Source organism: Scleropages formosus, chromosome 17, assembly GCF_900964775.1.
Source record: "Scleropages formosus chromosome 17, fSclFor1.1, whole genome shotgun sequence".
NCBI classification, from domain to species: Eukaryota; Metazoa; Chordata; class Actinopteri; order Osteoglossiformes; family Osteoglossidae; genus Scleropages; species Scleropages formosus.
In genome coordinates, this window is record NC_041822.1 from 8,364,835 (window position 1) to 8,383,268 (window position 18,434).

The 18,434-nt window shown below is 41.1% G+C and overlaps 1 protein-coding gene across 15 annotated transcripts in view; it reads right to left on the minus strand.

The window, feature by feature from the left end:
• Window positions 1-18,434, minus strand: part of cacna1ba (calcium channel, voltage-dependent, N type, alpha 1B subunit, a) — a 126,369-nt gene that overhangs the window by 42,673 nt on the left and 65,262 nt on the right. For 10 of the 15 annotated variants that reach the window (XM_029259358.1, XM_029259359.1, XM_029259357.1 and 7 more), the window contains exons 8-19: window positions 16,161-16,276; window positions 15,548-15,637; window positions 13,467-13,553; window positions 12,025-12,234; window positions 10,914-11,026; window positions 10,607-10,719; window positions 10,166-10,297; window positions 6,673-6,745; window positions 6,349-6,466; window positions 6,086-6,153; window positions 5,644-5,750; window positions 3,665-3,727 (exon numbers count right to left, since the gene is read on the minus strand). In XM_029259358.1, the coding sequence (XP_029115191.1) occupies window positions 3,665-3,727; window positions 5,644-5,750; window positions 6,086-6,153; window positions 6,349-6,466; window positions 6,673-6,745; window positions 10,166-10,297; window positions 10,607-10,719; window positions 10,914-11,026; window positions 12,025-12,234; window positions 13,467-13,553; window positions 15,548-15,637; window positions 16,161-16,276 (1,290 nt within the window). The remainder of the gene's footprint in view (window positions 1-3,664; window positions 3,728-5,643; window positions 5,751-6,085; window positions 6,154-6,348; window positions 6,467-6,672; window positions 6,746-10,165; window positions 10,298-10,606; window positions 10,720-10,913; window positions 11,027-12,024; window positions 12,235-13,466; window positions 13,554-15,547; window positions 15,638-16,160; window positions 16,277-18,434) is intronic. The other 5 variants (XM_029259368.1, XM_029259367.1, XM_029259366.1 and 2 more) reach the window with 1 other exon arrangement.

Sequence of the window (18,434 nt, forward strand, 5' to 3'; positions counted from 1 at the left end):
ATGATGACTAAGCTAAAACCAGCACACCCCAATGGTACCTGTAGCTCAAGAAGTGGCGAGCCGGGGAGCAGACAAAACTCCTAAAATACATGGGGACAATACAGCGGAGTGCAAAGAAACACACGGAGACAGACAAGTTTAATAAGGGACAGAAGCACGTCAGTACAACATGGCCAAAGAGACGAGGAGAGAGGGAACAGCAGACAGACTGACAAAGAAAAAAGGGGAGAAGCACAGAACAAGACAAATACACAGAAATCACTGCAACAGAAAACTGAAAAGTAAGAGTCTGACTCTGAACATACAACCAGATGTTGGCAATGCACTGCAAAGACTTGACATCAGTTATCATACCCCAGCTGAAAGGAACTGATCCGTTGCTGAATTTAAAACAAAAACCTCAAACGACCTTTGATCCAGTCACTCTAAAAGAGAGGTTGGGGGCAACTCAGCCAACTGTAGCTATAACCTCTATTACTGTAAACCATTTGCAACTCAAAGGTCAGACAGCAGCCTTGGATTCTGTGCATTTACATCCACTGGTGAAAACTGCAGGCCTTATTTAAATACACATGTTCCCCTGCTTACCTTTTATTCACACAGGAAGAGTAAAATGCTCATGTTGCAAGTCAAATGCTGAAACTGCCTGTGGGTAAACAGCTTTAGCTCATGAAAAGATTTCATGGGCTCATTTTAAATATTGGGAGCGGATGTAAACAAGTTCTTTATGTGACTATAAAGAATGAAAACATATTGTGTAACTGCAAGGCAGCTGAAGAGGTTGGGGATTGGATCTGGAGTCACTGCAAAATAGCACAATGCAAAATCGAAATGATGCTTGCTGCCACAAGCATGATTCTAGGCTGACACTCACACACTGAAATTACTGTCCTCATCACATTGTATGATTCAGATCAAATCAAACAAGTAAGAAAACTGACAGAAATGTCGGGATCAAGCACAGATTCAAGCTTGCTGTCTATGGAAAAATCTGAATAAGAATGAGAAAAGGAAAGAACAGAATGGAAGCAATGGAACAGAGTAAGAATATTTATGAAAAACACAAGAACTGGGGCTTCTCAGACGATGGGTCACATGTACAGCAGGCTCATCATGAATCTGTTCTCAACGCACACTGACCTCATGGGATGCAGGGCACAGAAGCGATGACAGCATGTGGTGCTGGAACAGTTTTGTTTCGGGAAATTTCCCATTTTTATTCACTGATTTATTAAATGGTTTAATCTTATATGAATATACAGACTCCCCATGTTTCCACTTTAAAAGGTCCCATCAATCTCTCTCAGAACCTCTGCACTTTCTACTCCTTGTCCTTTCCTGAACACTTTTCACTGCAGCTGGACGGCAAATAAAACAGAACCCAGTCACAGCCAATACAACACGAAGAAGAACCTATCTTGCATTGCGCATTCAGAGCAGGTGTATTGTTAGCTACACTGGGAGACATTTGAAACCTGTACGGATCCTGTTCAAATATATAAAGGGTAATTGCATTTAATGAGGGACAGGTTCACTGTGGATCCTGGTAAACTGAGGGTGGCATGACCCTCTATGGCTTCTTATTCAAATGTCCAGAACTGTAAACATGTTAAATGCAATTAATTCATAACAAAAAAAAAAAAAAAGAAATCTGTCAAACAGAAAAGGTCTGCTTTTCAAAGGTCTTATTTAGGGTACCTGGATCATGATTCATGACTGGCTCATGAGACGTGTCACATATTGAGCTGTGACAGGCATGTTGGTAGCAAAGAATCGGTCCGGCAAAATACCATCAATAAAGTGCTGAACCTTGTTGCTCTTGTTGCCTGTTCACATGCATTTCACGTTGTACTGCTACACTGCTTGCTTTGGTCCAGTATTCCACTTAACATTTTCGGTTTGAACTAGACTGGGTGCCGGGAAAGGCCTACCGGTATCTGTTTGTTTGTCATCAGCTATTAACATTTCTTTTATAAAAGTATGACAAGTGCATGCAATTGGTTGTTAAAAGTAAATACATTTATTGTTTTCAAAAATCATTTCTGTAATTCTTTTGCTTACCATTCAGCTATTGGGCATTCTGTGGTGTTTGGTACCTTGTATTGCAAACTGGATGGAGTGAACCATTTGAGGTATTTCTAGGTGGGAGTCCTTGGGCACAACCAACTTCATAGGCGTGTTCTACTGTGCAATGGGATAAATGTTTTTAGAAGTTGTAACATAGGGATATTTATAGTAGAGAAATGTTTTGTATGACTTGTATGTGTTCGTATTTATGTTGGATGTAATTTTTGGGGAAATGTACTTTGGAATAGTTGTTGAGGCTGTTATGGTGTAGCCAGAAGGGCAGAGTTATTGCTATATAAGCTTGTATTAGGTCACTAGTGGGTGGTTGCCAACTGATGCAAGCTTAAGGAGACTCAGGTAGACAGGCATTCACATAATATATAGGAAAGTTGTGTATTGCTGTTGGTGCAAGGGGTTAAGCCCATTGCTCATAAGCCTTCTGTTCTTTTGTAACTTAATGTTTGTTTTTGTATTTGGCTGGGGTTAATGTGTTTTGAAGAACATCTTTTAAGTAAAGAAAAATAAACCTTTTTGGTCCAACTACTTCAATTCTCCACTGCTGCCTCCATCCGTCGTCCATACCCTCATGAGACAATTTAGGCGTCAGTGGGATCGTCAAAGGCAGTGCTAACCAGCACTTGTCTCGAAGACAGGGTTATGCCACTTCACTCCATCCTCCACCTCAGTTCACTACAACAGGGCATTTTTAAAACTTTGGTTCAATTATGAGGCAACCATGTGTTTTAAAATCTAAAAGGCACAGTTTTACCTTGTAAGACTTGCATCTTGGGCAAAAAAAATCGTCACATGTTTAGATTCTTCAGGAAGTGGAATTGCTTCCTTGATGATGGCTTGAAGAGAAGCTTACATACCCCTTGGAGCATTAAAGTATGACATTTGGCCGCCAGTGCTTTAAAAGGTACCTTCTTGATAACCCAGAAGACGCCAAATAACAGGCCGATTTAACAGCACGCAGTGGCCATCATCAGACACCGCAAACAGAACTGCTGACTCACTGAGGAGCGACAGATTCTCATGGCATTGGCTATTAGGAGTGGGACAGCCATGTCTAATCCTTCTTCAGCATATGCCAGTCCTTAGGGGCGCAGGATTGCCGCCAACAGTATTGGCAAGTTGTCTGTCTGCTCTGCTATGAGGTATTGCTCCAGGAAAGGGGCAGGCTGCTCTCAGACATGCACTGGCAATCTGAGATGAAGAAAGCTAGGGCTTTGGCATGGGGTCTACTGTTAGGGAGGGGACGGGGCTAGGAATAAATCAAGTCTGAGCAACTACACATGCGCCTGGAGGGAGTGTATCTATAAGTGTAGCCATAACACTGTCCACAAACACATGACTGACGTGGAGACAAAGATGTCAAATGTACTTGGATACAGATACAGCCACATAAATAAACACGTGTCATTATGGGCAGATGAAATACAGCTTGCAACAGTCACACCTCAATCAGAGGTTGTATGTTTGGAAAGTGCATGTTTCACTATGATGGTATGAGGCGTGACAAGAGAACTTTAGGGGAGGTGTCAAGAAAAGAAGGTTGATGGGAGTTTAGATTATTGTAACGAGAGCAAAAACTCACGGTGAGTTAACGCTGGAGACAGATGAGCTGTGTGAGGTTGCACCTCGATTTTGCTTTACAAAACTGTACATGCAGAAACAAAAGGTGAGAGAAAAGAGTAAGATTGAAGGACATCCATGTCAATCCACGTCAGGGAGGCAGCCAAACGTCCATCTGGCCCTCCCCACTGCGAGCCCATTTTATGGACTCTTCTGCGTTTCACAAGTTCAGATGTAAAATATAAACAAAAACAATGCAGAACAGCGTAACGACAGACATAAAGACCTTCAAAAAAAAATAAACAGGAAAATATTTAAAACATGTAAAAATGAAAATGCTTAAAATGAAACGGATATTAAAAAGTTTTTAACTCGTGTTAGCCAGCATTTGCAGAAGTAGCCGTGCTGCTGGAACAGCAAATTTTGTCTAAATTACTGAAACAGAGTAAATTAAATGTGGTAAATGGTAAAACTATGTCAATCTACATAACATTAGAAGTTAAACTCCTGGTCTATCCTTAGGCCTTTCTGGTACTTTCCAGTATTCTGACAGATCATAGATGTAGGGTAGAGGTGGATTAAGCACTGTTGAGTCAAATTTGACTCATGGTGAGCCCTCAGATGGTTTTATCAAAAGGGAGGGTACCACTGTTTTCTTCCTTTAATGTGTTTGAACTCAACATGTGGGAAGAACACACAAAGTTCCTAGAAGAAGAGCCACATTCAAACCTATTTCCGAATTCCAGCTCAGGTACTTTGAGTAACCAGTGCTACCACTGGAGAGAAAGGAACCTCTACAACGTACTGTTATGGTAACAGATGTGTGATGTAAATGGGAGTTTATATGCTACTTTTACATTTATTCATTTAGCGACACTTTATTCGAAAGCAACTTACAACGTGAAGCTACTTACAGTTACTTACCTACAGTACTTATACAACTGGGAAATTTTACTGGACTTATTTAAGGTAAGAATCTTGTCCAGGGTTACTACAGTCAAAGGTGGGATTTGAACCTGTGACCTTCGGGCCCAATGAAGCAGCTTTAATCCCTACACTACCAGCTATTGCCTAATATCTTCTTCTGTTAGAGTCAACCTACCAAATGGTCGGTTCGATACTCTGCTATTGAGGGACTGTGACAAGGACTTCTAATGTCCTTCTAGGATTTTAAATGTATTAAATTTACTTTCAAAAATGACTGATTAAAACACACTAAAACTGGGCAAACAGACACAGAGATTCGTATTTATAAATGCATATTTTAAAAAAAATGTCTACTCTGATTTTAAAAAAATATGTAAATATATATAAATTGCCTGAATTTCTCTCAAGATTAAAATACACAATAGAAACATGAAGGAAGAAATCCTATTGTAGTGTATTTCCTCTGTAATCTATTTGTAACATAGGCATCAGCATTAGACCAAGACTCAGATGGTGTGTACACCAGAGCCAGTAAATGTCCTTGCTGCCCTCATATTCTCTTCCTATCTCCCAGGTAGCAAGCATCCCCCTGGGTTGTACACCACTGTTTAGTACCCGGAGGCAATCGCTGCTGTCATCACATGTACACCAAGCTGCAGCGGAAACACACTGGACACTGAACAAGTGAGTCTGCTGCCCCTGCGCTGCTGCTCATTTTATCACTCTCCTGTCAACGCTCTGTAAGAAACCCATTGAGTACACATGCTCCAACTGAGACCTCCTTCCAGGAGACATTTGGTGGGGACTGTGAGGTGGAACGGCACAACACACATCAATAGCTGCAATGCCAACAAGTGGGTAAAAGTAGGCACAAAATACACACACATTTAAACACAGCTACACAATATAAACGTGAATAGAGACAGATCCTCTCTCTCAGAGAGGAATGAAGATGCAAAATAATGTGCAATGTAGTTATAGGTGACAGACGGAGAATCGATTATTTCGGGGTTGCATTTCGGGGGGCTGTGGGCAGGGCAGAAAGACTGCAGGGCCAAAAGCCGCAGGACTTACGCTGCAATGGAAATGTTAGCTGCCGACATGGGGCTGACCTCCTTTACCTCCTTGGCCTTTTGGAGGGCAAGCTTTTTATTGATTGCTTCCTCCTGCTCTTCTTCATCCTAGTTAAAAGGAAAGCAAGAAAGGGCACTGTAATAATTATTCACAGGGCAAAGTATTAGATGTAGGGAGTCTGCATCTGGTTAAGATTGCCCCTGACTTCTGCAGATTTTTGTAAGAAACAATGTTCCATATAAAATGATCAAGAAGATCTTGGATAAACCAAACAGTGTCAGACAGCCTTCAGTGCTTTTTTTTTTTTTCCTGTGTATCTCTACTGATGCTCAAGAAATGAAAAAGAATGAACGGCAAATGAAGAGAGGGCAGAATAAATGCTTTTCAAAAGGTTAAGTTCACTTTTAAAAGTTGGGAACATCACAGTCATCGATTATCCTACCTTTGTGAGTTCTTGTGCATTTGCAAGGTTGTCGACAGCAATGGCCAAGAAGACATTGAGTAGGGTATCTGGTCAGGGATAGACTCAGAAAAAAATAACCAGCTTCCCAAAAGCAAAAACAATTGAAAAAAACCGCACAGTAAACACTTGCCAAGTTCACTGCCACCTAATGTAAATTATATGAGCTCCAAGCCATAAATCTAGTCAGTGGCAATGCTTCATTTGCTGGCTGCTGTTACAGATGAGTGGAAAAAATAGGATACAGTTTCCAAAGAGAGTGAGAACAATGAAATAGATAGAGGAAAACATTCCACGATGAACTCCTCCCTGAGACTCAATACCATGATACATCACTGCATTCCAGTCTTCTCCTGTCAGAATCTGAAAATGGCACATGGCCCAGAACATTTAAACATTTAACAGACAAGTACAGTTTGTACAAGGGACATAAAGGCACACATTCTGCTCTGCTCTGCTGCTGGGCCTTAACATAACACGTTTGCTTTTATTAAGCATTTGGCAAACCAAACCAAGTGTGTGTTGCACTGTCAATTTTATAATTTTTTTCCCCAAATTAGCATTTTTACCTGAAAGACTGTAAGAATGGCTGCAGGGAATGTGTCAAAGTTTGTTGTAGGTGTCTCTTCATCAAAGTTAAACCTTGGGGAGGAAAGAGAGAGAAAGACATCTTGTTATCTCCATACCATGCTCCCAACAGCTGGAAGCGTATAATTTTCACAGCATTTGTACAAGCTCACATCTAGTCTGAATGCCTTCCATGAGGGAAATGAAATGTTTTAATGCCCAGCAAATATATTTCATTATAGGTCATCTCCAGGGTTCAGAGCCGTCCTCCAAGTATTCACATAAACACGGAAACAGCTACAAAATAAGTCCTTAGGTTACTCTGACACTGTCATTGAAAGGAATGAGAACCAGAATATGCAACAGCAAATGTACCAAAAGCACGCTTCCTTTTTTTCTTTCCTTCAGCCATTAGACACATCATGATGTCTTTCTAGCTGATAAACACAACACTGACAGAACTGGGGTCTTCGTGGTCCAGCCTTCTTTCAGGGCCTCCAGAGATCCATCTCAGCAGCAGAATTCGGAGCTTAGAAAATGGAAATAAATTGGTCCTGTAGCTCATCAGACAGATATAACCCTTTCCCAGCCTTGGAAGCCATCAGTAATAACACCTATCTGTCATACAGACATGGCCAAAAACCCACTTTCTGCTCTCTGCCTTTGCTGAAGGAATATATCTGCATGACTGGTAGCACGATCCCACTCACTATACAAGCATGTAACACTGACCCATTGCGTCGGTATTTTCATTCATTACTTAAACATTTGTGCTGTCTTTAAAAGTCTTCATTGGTGAACCTAGCCTCACTGAAAAAAATTTTACCGCTATTCTGATTTCCGGTGACTTAGCAATCTAAGAAATGGCCGAAGAGTCATCTACACTGTCAACGCCCAGTCTGTAGCCTAAGGTTATAGTTTTATACTGTTCAGTTTCTCACTTCAAGAGCTAAATACAAAAAGTATTTACTGCAGGTGCATTTAAAAGTGTTTCAGATTGTATTTTCTGCATTGTATCAGCTAAAAAGCTAGTAATTCTCATTTTGGGGTTTCATTGGGGTACAAACAAAACCCAGTGACAAGAAGTGCTTATACAGTATAAAGGCAGTCACAGAGGCTGTATTGCAAAACACATTTGTAAAAAAAGAGATATTTTTTATTTATTTATTTAGATGAGATCTGCTTCTGTGAGTGTCACAACAAAGTCAAAGCAGTTGAAGGATGTTGGAGGAGTGCTTGATGCATTTTGTCAAGCATGGCAGAGGAAGTGTTATGTTATGGAGCTGATTTGGTGCTGGTAAGGCGGGAGATTTAAGCAGAGTGCAAAGAATAATGAACCAGAAAGGTTACCACTATTTTACAACGTTATGCCATCCCCTGTGGTCAGCACTTTTCATCACGTAGCAGGAAAACAATCCAGAACATAATTCTAAGCTATTCAAAATTTATTTGTTGAAAAAATAGAAAGCCAGAGTCTTTGATGTCCTGGCTGGCACAATGGAGAATTGTTTGATGAATGTAAAGTTTGATGAATAGAACAGTTATATGAAATAAAAATGTTTAATTGTTAATCTATTGACAATCATTTACATTTATTCATTTAGCTGATGCCTTTCCAAAGTGATTTACAGTGTTAAGGTTACAATTACTTACCCATTTATACAACTGGGTAATTTTAAGGGAGCAATTCAAAGTAAGTACCTTGCTCAATACGCCCTGAGTTGCCGGGTAGGCTCCGGTTCCCCGCGACCCCGTATGGGACAAGCGGTTCAGAAAATGTGTGTGTACCTTGCTCAAGGGTACTACAGCCAGAGGGGGGATCAAACCTGGGACCTTTGGATCCAAAGGCCGCAGCTCTAACCACCACGATATCGGCTGCCCTGTCTCTGAGCAATCAAATGTTACCTTAGTAAATTAAAGCAAAAACTTCTATGAAAAACATTAAAATTTCTGGCTGATTCCAAACTTTGAACAGTAGTAAGCGTGAGTGTGTGTGTACACACATATCTTTTTTCAGAAGCATCTTGATTAATGCTAACACAACTGCAATATGCAATTCAAATGATTAACCTTTTTTGTAATATATAATACATTTCTGCTATTCTCAAAAAAAGGTCTTATTCCACTGACTTACTGGATAATTTTTGTTGCTGTCTTTTTTTTTTTTTTCCCCACAAACCTGGGAACAATATATATGGTATTCAGCCACAAAGAGAGAGAAAGGAAAAGTCAAACCTTTTAAAGTACTCTCAATCAATCCCTGGAGTCCCTTTAAATATTTATACAAACACTACACTGAACGAAGTGACAAATGCAACCTGTGGCACGGTGCAACACATGGTGAACCAACAGGGACTGATCACATGAGCAGCTCAAAAGTAGCTCCTTCCTTAGAAAAAAAATAAAATGACTCACAGTTGCTATGAACCAATCCTTCTTCAACAAAAGACAATTCTGTTTGTCTGGCCCCAAACTCCTTCTGGACCAGAGTTTCGAAAAAACTAAACAGAAACTGCCTCTGTGGAAATCCTAGTATAACCTACAGACAATGAAATGGAGTAAGATAGGTCTTCAAAGCAAAGATAAATACCCTTGGGGGGGAGGAGGGTGCAGTTTTTCTATTTAGAAAGTCATTCCTTCCAGCTTCTGTATCAATCCCTATTACCTTGAGAGTCAATGTGACATACTGAATTTATCTATGGAGGGACAATTAAACCTCTTCACAGTTAAAGGTACTGAAGATCTCTAGGTTCTCATATGCTGGATCAAATAAGTTTCAATTTTTTGCAAATGTAAGGAAGTGTGATACAGTGTAAAGTTTCCTACTTTCTTCTAATTTTTCATCAGAATTATAGGATTTGCTACTACTGGCTGAAGTCAGATACAGTGGCAGAAGCTGGAGAGCTACCCTTTTCTACAGTCCATAGAATTAAAATGGTACAGTGCTTTGAATGTGTAAGGGGGTGCACAGTGGTGCAGTGGCGCAGTGGCGCAGCAGGTTTGATCGGGTCCTGCTCCCTGGTGGGTCTGGGGTTCGAGTCCTGCTTGGGGAGCCTTGTGATGGACTGGCGCCCTGTCCTGAGTGTCTTCTTCCCCTTCCAGCCCTACACCCTGTGTTGCCAAATTAGGCTCTGGCTCAAGCGGCTTCAGACAATGTGTATGTATGTGTGTGTGTGTGTGTGTGTGTGTGTGCGTGCTTTGAATGTGTTGTAAATCAGTTCTAACACTTTAACTACATGTTTAAGCTGTAACAAAGCTAATATACAGGTAAGTTATTACCGGTTTTTGTGCATTTCTAACCTGAACGTTGATGTTCTAGGTGGGGCAGTGCTGCTGTACCTTTGAGAAAGGCATTTACCTTGAACTGCTCCACTACAGATTTATTTAAAGAGGTTAAACTGTATGCTACTTTGAAGAAAAGCAATAGCTTTGCCACAATATATTGACGAAGACTTTTAAAAAATAATAACAGAAAGGCAGGGAGAGGATACATACTGCCCCCCAAAGAGCTGCATTCCAAGCAGGGCAAACACCACGATGAAGAGGAAGAGCAGGAAGAGCAAGCTGATGATGGACTTCATGGAGTTAAGAAGAGAGACTACCAAGTTCCGCAGGGAATTCCAGTACCTACAGTGAAACAAGGGTGAGAGAAAGAGGCCATCATAGAGCAAAGCTTGTACTCAGGTAAAGGACAGGAGGATTTCTGTTGAAAACATCTCTGGAGAAATGAAAGAAGAGAGAAGGTCTCTGAGAAGAGTGGCAGTAGGATGAGACAGGGTTGCACAAAAAGACTTGGTGTCAGTCATTGGTGTGTTTCAAGCCACAAACTGAAATAACAGACAGAGTCATGTGTTTCCGGGATACCACCGATCCAGCATAAGGACAGCACCTGACGAACACTCCAGTTTAAGTGGACGATTAATGGGGAACACTTACTTTGTCACTTTGAATATCCTGAGCAGTCGAAGAGCCCTCAGCACACTGATGCCGAAAGAGGCACCTGGCTTGATAGCTGCCCACACCACCTCGAAAATACTGCCCACAATCACCTGGGTAGCAAACGACCAGGTACACCTTTTAAAGCAGTTTCATTTTCAACCTAAGATCCACAAAATTCAGATTTCGCTTAACTGTCTTCTGACACATTAGCTGTTCCCAGGTTCTCTAGGTATTGTCTTTAAATTAGGTTGATAAACATCAGCGGTAAACAAGCCCAGATGAGGTCTGCTTCTGTAATTCTCACCCCAAAGTCAAAGCAGTTGAAGGAGGAATGAAAATAGTTCCGGGGTCCCAGACCATACATCTTAAGGGTCATCTCCGTCAGGAACAGGCCCAAGAAAACAAATTCTGCCAAGTCTGCCGAGATAAGCAGCACATAAAAGTGAATCAGCCGCCCTTAAGCCATCAAACCCGTACATCCGACAATACATCACTCAGCAGCTGGATTACATGAACCAAGTAAAAACAACCACTTTTTCTATTTCATTCTGAGACTGTTTCACGATAATACTTTTCTCAGCTGTTGATGCGATGTGATGAGCCAACTATTCCCTTAGTAAGCCTGATGTAAGTGCTTTAATGTCATTGTTTTTCCATTTGAATTTTGATTAGCAAACTGAATTCTGGCTGTAGCATGAGCAGCTGGACTTTGTACGGTCTGCAAAACAATTATTTTTTTGCAGAATAATTCTGCATAGATGAGCCTAGTTTTAAAAGTGAAAACTTCAGAATATGCAGAAGTATGTAACTCTTCACAATTGTAAAGCCCATTACATTATTATAATCTAACACGAAGCCTGCATTTTCCACAATCACAGATGTAACATTACAATAATAATTCTTTTATCATTTTTATGTAAGGACTGTGATTCAGATAGATAGAGACTATTAATTATTCGAGCAAACAGATAAATTTTGAAAAAGGCTTCCATCCAACAAATAAAGGATTATTTTAGCGCATTTACCAATTCAGCCTTTTGCCCCCGAACTTTTAGTTAGAACTCCTAAGAGGACCAACGGTTGCTATCATGCAGCACTTATTATTTGTTGCTTTACCAAAATGTTTCAAGCAGCTTCAAGCATCAACTATTTATACAAGTGGAATACTCATATACACAAGCATTTAGAAGCCCATTTTCCTGCTTTTCCACATTTGAAGGAAAACATTATTTTGCATTTACATGTATTCATTTAGCAGATGCTTTTCTCCAAAGTCACATACATCTCAAAGAAAATACAATTTGTGCATTACATTAGGAGAGATTTGCTGACATACAATATTCAGTGTGTGTATCTCAACAGGTGAGCAGGCAGTAAAGTCCCAGGCTATCCACGGGCCCATAAGCGTAACTTACAGAGTGCGTAGGTGAGCCAGTGGGGCTGGCCGTAGTGCACGATGGCCACACACAGTGTGTTGAGGCCCACCAGGCACAGCACCACCCAGTAAAAGCTCTGAGACTTGACCATGCGGCGGATGAAAAAGCGCAGCCGCTTTTCCTTGCGACGGAGGTAGGAGGAGCTCTCATTCTTGCTGCTCTTCAGGCTTGTGCGGGCAAAGGGTGACCCTGGGGGTGCAGTGGGAGAAAGCACACATAACCAGCAATAAAGTCTCTGCATCGAAGCCTTCCTCCGCACTCATTTTTCATTAACTGCACAACACCAGCCTTTATTTCGCCAAGAGAAATTCATTATCACAAGCAGTGGCCTGTAAAAAATTATTAGAATAATTTTGTGATAAACTTAAGAACACTGTTAATATACAGTGTACCTGGGGTGAGTGGATTCAGCAGAACTAGTCCAATTTTTGCCTTGTATAAACATATTCCTGTAAGTTGCTTCGGATAAAGGCATCAGCTAAATAAAGTAATAACAAAAAAAAAACATGTTGCACTGGCAAGTGAGTGAATAAATAAACTTGTACATTACAGTAATATTTGCCACCAAAACTGTAAGGCCTGTCACTTTAACATTTTTAGATGTCCCCCAAAGCAATTCAAAGCTCCCAGTATTTATTGTGTCATCTTTCATGACAGTCATCACTGATATTGGACAGATCACTTAACAATATGCACTGCGTATCATAACGTATACAAAGTACATGACTTGCTGATTTTCTTCCATCTATCTTAAATTCCCCTACAGCTATTCTAATTTTTCAACTTGGCAGATTAATCTTGCATAAATGTAACAAAAATTTGCCTTGTTACTATGTCTAAACGGCACAGAGGGTAATTATTTTTTGACTATTTTAATGTGAAGTCAGATTCCTGTTATGCTTCATATACTAAGTAAAAATCATGGCCCAACTCTCACCCTTCTTCACTGACTAGATTGTCATTTAAGCAAATGAAAAATCCTCACCAATTAGGACACTTCAGCTCAGATCTAATCAGTAAATGTAAAATGACTTATGCAACAGTATTCTGAGTTGAAGGAACAAATCAGAGTGCAAAATGTCAAAGCTTTGCACTACATGCCATTGTAAGTCAGTGTAAAGCCCTGAGTCAGAAGTAACTTCTTTACACAAAGATACAAATTTGAAATCACACACTGAACATATAATTTACTATTGGTGTTGAGAGAATGAATTATCAAGTTCAACATGCTTTTATTGGAATGTCACTGACTGTAGGAAACAAAAATAGCCTTAGATGTCCGTATTTAAGAACCACACAAAACTTACGTACTTTTAATGTGTGACCCTAGTACGTCGAACGAGCTGTACTCATCAACAGAAGAAGGACATGATCGGATAGAGCTACCTTTCACAAGACAGAAAATCAAGAGCTACCCTTACCTACAGAAGAGATGTCAGTGAAATGGTCCTCACCCTCTTCAGCACTGATGAGGTCATTGCTCTTCTTGGCTTTAGCTCTTTTCAGCACTGAACACAGAAAAATGAAGGAATGAGAGAGGCTTCCTAACCCAGCTCATCGAAAGCAGTCTAAAGTCTGGTTGTTGACGCACGAGAAAGAACAAAATCATCAGTTATTCGAAGGTATGCTGTTAGGAATCAATCTTTTTCAAACAGTTCCCGGTTCTTCGAAGACTTAATGATAAAGAACAAGAAAGTTTAAATGTATTTTAATTCTACACGGAACTTCTCCATGTTTAACCATCAAGCAGCTGTAGACAGAATACTTTCAAAAAATGCTGAACATACAGCACTTCCAGTTACAGGGGTGCTTTTCTCTGACCTTTCTACAGTAGTACAGAGTTGCATCAATATGAGCAATCAAATTAAGAAATCAAAAGACGCAAAACACATAAATGTGTAAGATGGGATAACCAATCATGAAAAATACATACCTGGGTAAGTAAGGGTTAATCATTTAAAAAAGAAAAAAAGTGAATACGCACCATTAGTACACGTGACATCTAGCTTCAAACCCACAAGTGTCAGATTCCTCAACGTATATCCAAATCGTACATTTTGTTTGAACCAAGCAACAGCAGCAACTATACAGAACATTGAGTTTGCAGTTCACCCAACGCAACTCGTGGGTTTTTGGGTTATGAATTATTATTTTGACAATAATGTAAAACTGTTTATTCAGTTGGGAGACACACTCATGCTGATCAGTTTCATGAATATTATGTAGCAAGAAATGAAGAATATATTCAAAAAATGTACAGTACCATGCGATTTCCATTTGAGGATTCATTTACTGCACGGCGGTCTTCTAAGAATTTAATTTCACCTCCTGCATTACACACACACACACACATTTTCAGAACCGCTTTTCCCATACGGGGTCACGGGGGAACCGGAGCCTACCCGGTAACACAGGGCGTAAGGCCGGAGGGGGAGGGGACACACCCAGGACGGGACGCCAGTCCATCGCAGGGCACCCCAAGCGGGACTTGAACCCCAGACCCACCGGAGAGCAGGACCGTGGTCCAACCCACTGCGCCACCGCGCCCCCCTCCTGCATTAGTCACATTAAATTAAATGAGTGTTTATATATCACCTCTGTACAGCTACGTTCTCCTCCTTATGCGCAAAGTAAGCGAGCCATTTTGTTCCAGAGGCTGAAAAAGGCTGACGCAGCAGCTCTCCCTGTCCCCATACACTTTTATTTAAATCACTCAGCATCGCAGTAAATCCTCACAGTAATATATAGCGGTATTCATTCTATTAATATGTGCAATGCCGGTGTCAGGATCGTCACATCTGATACAAGAGACTGCAACCTGTTAAATTCAAATACCCTTTCCTACACGTGCCGATAAGACACGAAAATGTCTTTTCCTACTTTCACAGCGGCACAGAGGGTATGGGCTGAAATGAAGACGGACGTGAGACTGGCAGAGGTCCTGTTCCGACAGGCTAGGTGCACAGGCACATGCGGCTTCCTGCAGAACGGCACCTTTCCCACTACAGCGCTATATGAGCTCTGCCCAGCTGTAATCCTAAATTCCTTAATTACCCGAGGCTCCCCATCGGTAGCTCAGCGCACATAGTAGCACAGATGAGATTACGTGTCTGTGACACTGCGGGGCACTTTTATGTGCACAGTAACCCATAACACACCCACCTCACACATGCCGTATGACCCCCGAACTGGGGAATTAGCTGGATTATGCTGCACTAGAAAGAGATTCTATCGCCACTCTGTGTCAGCCCGGCTTCCCAAATTCAATCAATTTCCTTTTACCCCAGTGGACCGCCGCTCCAGCAAGTGAGCTGATGAACGAGATCTAATAAATGTTTAATGAACCTATTTATTATTTCTTGACAGCCATTTTTGTCATACAATTAGCACCTAAAAGCAACATAAAATATAGGGTGGTAATGCTTAGACTACTCGGAAATGATAAAAGCAACTTTGCCATTTGTTCCTGTGGTGAGAAATGCAAAACCATATGCCTTGTCACCTGGGTTGTTATGCTTCCTCTTGTACCAGGCACCATCCAGGGGGGACTTCTCTTCAGCATTCTTGTCCTCCTCTGCTAGCATGACCTCCTCTGGAGCCAATACATGAAAGCGGAGTTCACACAATCTCATCCGCCAGTCAAGGGGACATCATCATGCTCACAGCATCCTTCTGGTTTGCGTTGTGTCACGGCCTCATCTGAACCTCATTCACTTTTCTGATGGCCTGTGATTGCACAGAAACTTCCAGCATACATGTTTTTTCAGTTCAGCAGCAAATTCTTCACTAGGCTGTCAGAGCAATATCTATCTGATCATTCTCAGGAAAAAAAAAGACCATGACCTGCTGTTTAAGGCATCTTGGGAAAACAAAAAAAGTGGTTTAGCTCACAGCTGGTAACTTATGTGGGGGCTTCAGCTCACCTGACTGGTCTTGTATAGACTGCAGTTTGCCAGAGACTGCATTTAGCCTAGGGGGTTATGGGAACAGAGCGATACCCCCAAAACCATAAGGCCAGGTCCAGGGACGTCTTACAAAGCACTAGCCACAGCGCAGGAAGGTGTAAGTGTAACATGAGATGAGATGAGATGGGATGGGATGAAGGGGAGCCTTACCTGCCTTGCAAATCCATTCCAGGTATCCGGTAAGCTCCCTCTCAATCTGTTGTTGTCGGCGCAGCTTCAGGAACTCCTGTCTCTTCTCCACTCGCTCCCGCTCCTTGGCAAACTCTCTGCCAACACAAGTACGCTCACCATAGTGGCAGCTATTCCCTTTAGTCCCAAGTATGCTGCCTTTGGAGCGCAATTAGGACCATAAGTCTGTTCGCAATACATCTTGTATGTAAGTCACAATGAATAAAAAGCTAATGATACAGATTTTATGCTGTGGTTAGGCTCAATTAAAATCTTGATTATAGCTTTAATAAACTTAAAAATTATTTGAAATACTTTGCTTTAATGCTCCAGTCCTGGGCGTGCCCCCTCCCCCTCTAGCCTTGCACCCTGTGTTGCCGGGTTAGGCTCCGGCTCGCCGCGACCCCACTCGGGACAAGCGGTTGTAGACATTGTGTGCGTGCGCTTTAATGTTTTTATTTAATTCAGGATACATTAGGATTAAAAATAACTTCAAATTATTGAAAATAGAAATATGGTGTCTCCACAAATTCAATCCAATGTCGACTGTAGTCAGATCCATCGCATAAGGCTGTGTGCAACGTTCGTAAAAATGGCACCACTTTTATTTCCACTTTTGTCTCCATAGCAACAGTACACCTCTTCTTCGTAGAGCTATTAGAATCACCAACGCTCAGGAACACCCGCTAGGAGCTGTAAATACTGAGAAAGTGAGCTGAATTATGGTACTCCCACATCATAGTTTGGATGAGTTTTGCTAACATCTGTCAACTGGGCACATAACTACAGCTCACATTTGCTGTACAACAAACAAATTTTAGAAAATAGATAACTGAAGAAAATGCTGTTAAAAGTAAATAAACTGAGAAATGTTTCACTCAGCTTGTTGTACATTGACATTTATTTATTTAGCAGACGCTTTTCTCAAAGCAACTTCCAATGAGCTCTATGTAGTGTTATCAGCCCACACACCTTATTCACCAAGGTGACTTACACTGCTAGATACACTACTTACACTGGGTCATTCATCCATAAATCAGTGGAACACACACTCTCCCTGTCACTCACACACTATGGGTGAACCTGAACAGAATGTCTTTGGACTGTGGGAGGAAACCCACACAGACACAGAGAGAACATGCAAACTCCACACAGACTGGGTGGGGGTCAAACCCATGTCCTCTCACACCATCCAGGCGCTGTGAGACAACAGCGCTAATCGCTGCGCCGCCGTGTAGAATCTCGTAGTCGTTTGTTCATTACTCAAGGACACTCCAGTGAAGCAGGTCTTGACCACATGTTGGTGTTTTTGACAACATTATTTGGGTAAATGAACTATACATTATCTGAATCTTGAAAACAGCTAACATTGGGTGCCTCTGAACTTTTCAATTGCTATTTAAGTAGTCAGGAATACACAAATTTTAACGTGATTCTTTCAACAAAATATTATCACTTTTATTAGCTACTGTAGAGTTAATGCTGCAGTCCAAGGTGACCTGCAAAGCTACGTTTGTATACTAACCTACTTACACTTATTTACGCATTTGTACAGCAGGTATTCTTACTGGAGCAATTCAGGGTACTTTGTTCAAGGGTACTATAGCAAGAGTAAGGATTCAAACCCAGGGCCGTTCATTGGAAGGTGTTGGCTGTAAGCACTATGTTGCCCACTGCCCCGTTTGCATCCAATATTTAGTGAACTATAACAGATGTCCCTGGAATACTTCAATTATTTAAACATTTTTACAGGTCATGAAGAGGCAGTGAAACTATTAGGTAAACAAATCAGTGTAAATAACTGATCAAAAAAATTAAACTGCAACAAATATTAACAGCGGTTATTTCTCACACACATCTTGAGAAATACACCTATATACAGACACCCCTCTACTTACGTGAATTTGACTTACGTAAATCCGGATTCGCGAAAAAAATTCCCAACATACACATTATTTACGAAGAAGGCTTACGCAAAATATCTGAAATGTGTTAAGTACAAGTCGGCGTAGCCAGACAAGGCAGGAAGGTGCCTCTTCCCAGTTCTCGCGTGTTTTGAACCGTGACCTCTCCTTAGTGTAGTGCTTTTTTTGCATATTTTTTTACCCATTTAGTTAGAACAATGCCTGGTGGTACACACGCACATGAAGGAAAACGAGAATCATCTCACAAGGGTGCAGCAATTGAGGTGGAGATGAAATTAAACATAATAAGGAAGTATGAAGGTGGACAAAGATTATCATCTATAGCACGGGA